The sequence below is a fragment of the Plectropomus leopardus genome, unplaced genomic scaffold, assembly GCF_008729295.1.
Source record: "Plectropomus leopardus isolate mb unplaced genomic scaffold, YSFRI_Pleo_2.0 unplaced_scaffold25934, whole genome shotgun sequence".
In the NCBI taxonomy this organism is placed as follows: Eukaryota; Metazoa; Chordata; class Actinopteri; order Perciformes; family Serranidae; genus Plectropomus; species Plectropomus leopardus.
In genome coordinates this window covers 1-1,732 of record NW_024628195.1, presented here as the reverse complement: position 1 = coordinate 1,732, position 1,732 = coordinate 1, and the positions used below count along the sequence as shown (strand labels likewise).

At 37.4% G+C, this 1,732-nt stretch overlaps 1 protein-coding gene across 1 annotated transcript; it reads left to right on the top strand.

Moving 5' to 3' along the window:
* Window positions 1-170: 170 nt before the first annotated feature.
* Window positions 171-1,543, top strand: LOC121966799 (protein SGT1 homolog; the record flags this gene model as incomplete). Its single annotated transcript, XM_042516863.1, has 3 exons — window positions 171-346; window positions 429-474; window positions 1,427-1,543. Coding segments are annotated over 3 exons (339 nt in total), but the record flags the coding sequence as incomplete, so codon positions are not given.
* Between the last annotated feature and the right edge of the window lie 189 nt (window positions 1,544-1,732).

Sequence of the window (1,732 nt, the reverse complement as noted above, 5' to 3'; positions counted from 1 at the left end):
AACAATAATAATGGTAATAATTTAATGTCAATGAAATGCAGTATTTAGGTAATGACAGTTCTTGTTTTGCCTTTGTTTATTTTTGTTTGTTATTTGTTATTTACCTGTCTGAGTGGAGAGGTGCGCTGACAGTATAAAGCCGTCATGTGGCGCCTCCTCCCGGCCGGCAGGTGGCGCTGTGGCGCGCTGAGCGCTGTGAGCAGCCGGATGTTGACAGGCCTGCTGCTGGGCTCGAGCCGCTGCCGCTGCTAATATCACGTTTCCAGAAGTCTCCGCGTCTTGCTAGAACTTTCTGCCGCTACAGAAACACCGCAGACACCCGCAGCACACCCATGGCAGCCCAACGGCAAGTCAGATCAAACATTTCCATCGTGTTTTGTGAACATTTGAAGTGATTTGCTCGCTAACTGTCGGTCTCTCCGCAGCAGCTTCACCGACAGCTTCATCGACGAGGACCCTCACAGAGCCGTGCAGGTAAACAGCACACAAAAACCAGCTGCCTCTGCTGAAACACGGGCACAAACGCCCGCAGTCGCGCTGTTTAGAGATTAAAATGAGCGTGTTGTCGTTAATGTGACTGTTTCTCACGTTAGCGCCGGTTTTGACTCCTAACAAGCTAATCAAGTTAGCTAGCGTTTGCTGTTAGCATCACTTTGTAAGAACAGGTGTGTCAGTTATTTTACGTTAAATTTCAGTTAATATTACAGTTTTTAAAAACTTTTTGTTTATTCAACATAAAGATAACACATACAGCACACAGTAAGGAGGAGATGATGCAATTTATTCACATACTTATCATACTTTTGGCCTTTTAATGTCCAATTTCAGCAATACTCAGTACATATTAAACGGTAATATTACTTTCCATAATTTATTTATTTATTAGGCATATATCTTCCACTTTCCCGTTTACAGACTAAAGAAAAGAGCTCAAGAAATATACAACTATGACAAAGCAACAACAATAATAATGAATATAAAGTAAAGCTGGAAACAAAACAGAGAGAGAAATTAACAATTTAAAACAAATAAAAAAAATGAACAGTATAATTTCTACCTTTTTATCACTTTTTTCCTTCTTTAAAAAAAAAAAAAGTTCTATATACATGTTTTTGAGTGTGTTTTTTTATTCTTGTTTTATGCACCAAACACAGAGGCAAATTCATTTTATGTGAAAACATACTTGCATAAACTTTAATCTGATTCTGGAGGAGTAAAAAAAAAAACAAACAGCAATTACATTATTATTTTCCATTTTTAACATATTTTCTTAAAGTAATAGTTGTTTGTGATGATATATCATACAGAAGAGACAAACATGTCAGCCAGTATCATGTTTTATTCTGTTACTTTTCCATCATTATCATAACTCTCTGAATTAAAACCACTTTAAGTGTTCGACTTAAATTCCATATTTTTCCTTCAGGAACTTAATGACGCCTTGCAAGAAGACCCTGACAATGCTGAGTGGTTTTGCCAGCGTGCCTACGCCCACATTCTTCTCAAAAACTACAGCTGTAAGTCTGCAGACTACGCGTACTGACCGACAAGTTAATTACAACACAATCTTTTTGAATAAATATGCACGATTGTTCGCAGTAGTGTTGTCACCGTACTGGAATTTCTAACTGCGCCACAGTACCTCAAAAATGTCAATATTTGTACAATTTTTGATACAGTGAAAAAAATTCCATTGGAGGCATAAAATTTAGGATTTTTTATCATGAAATAA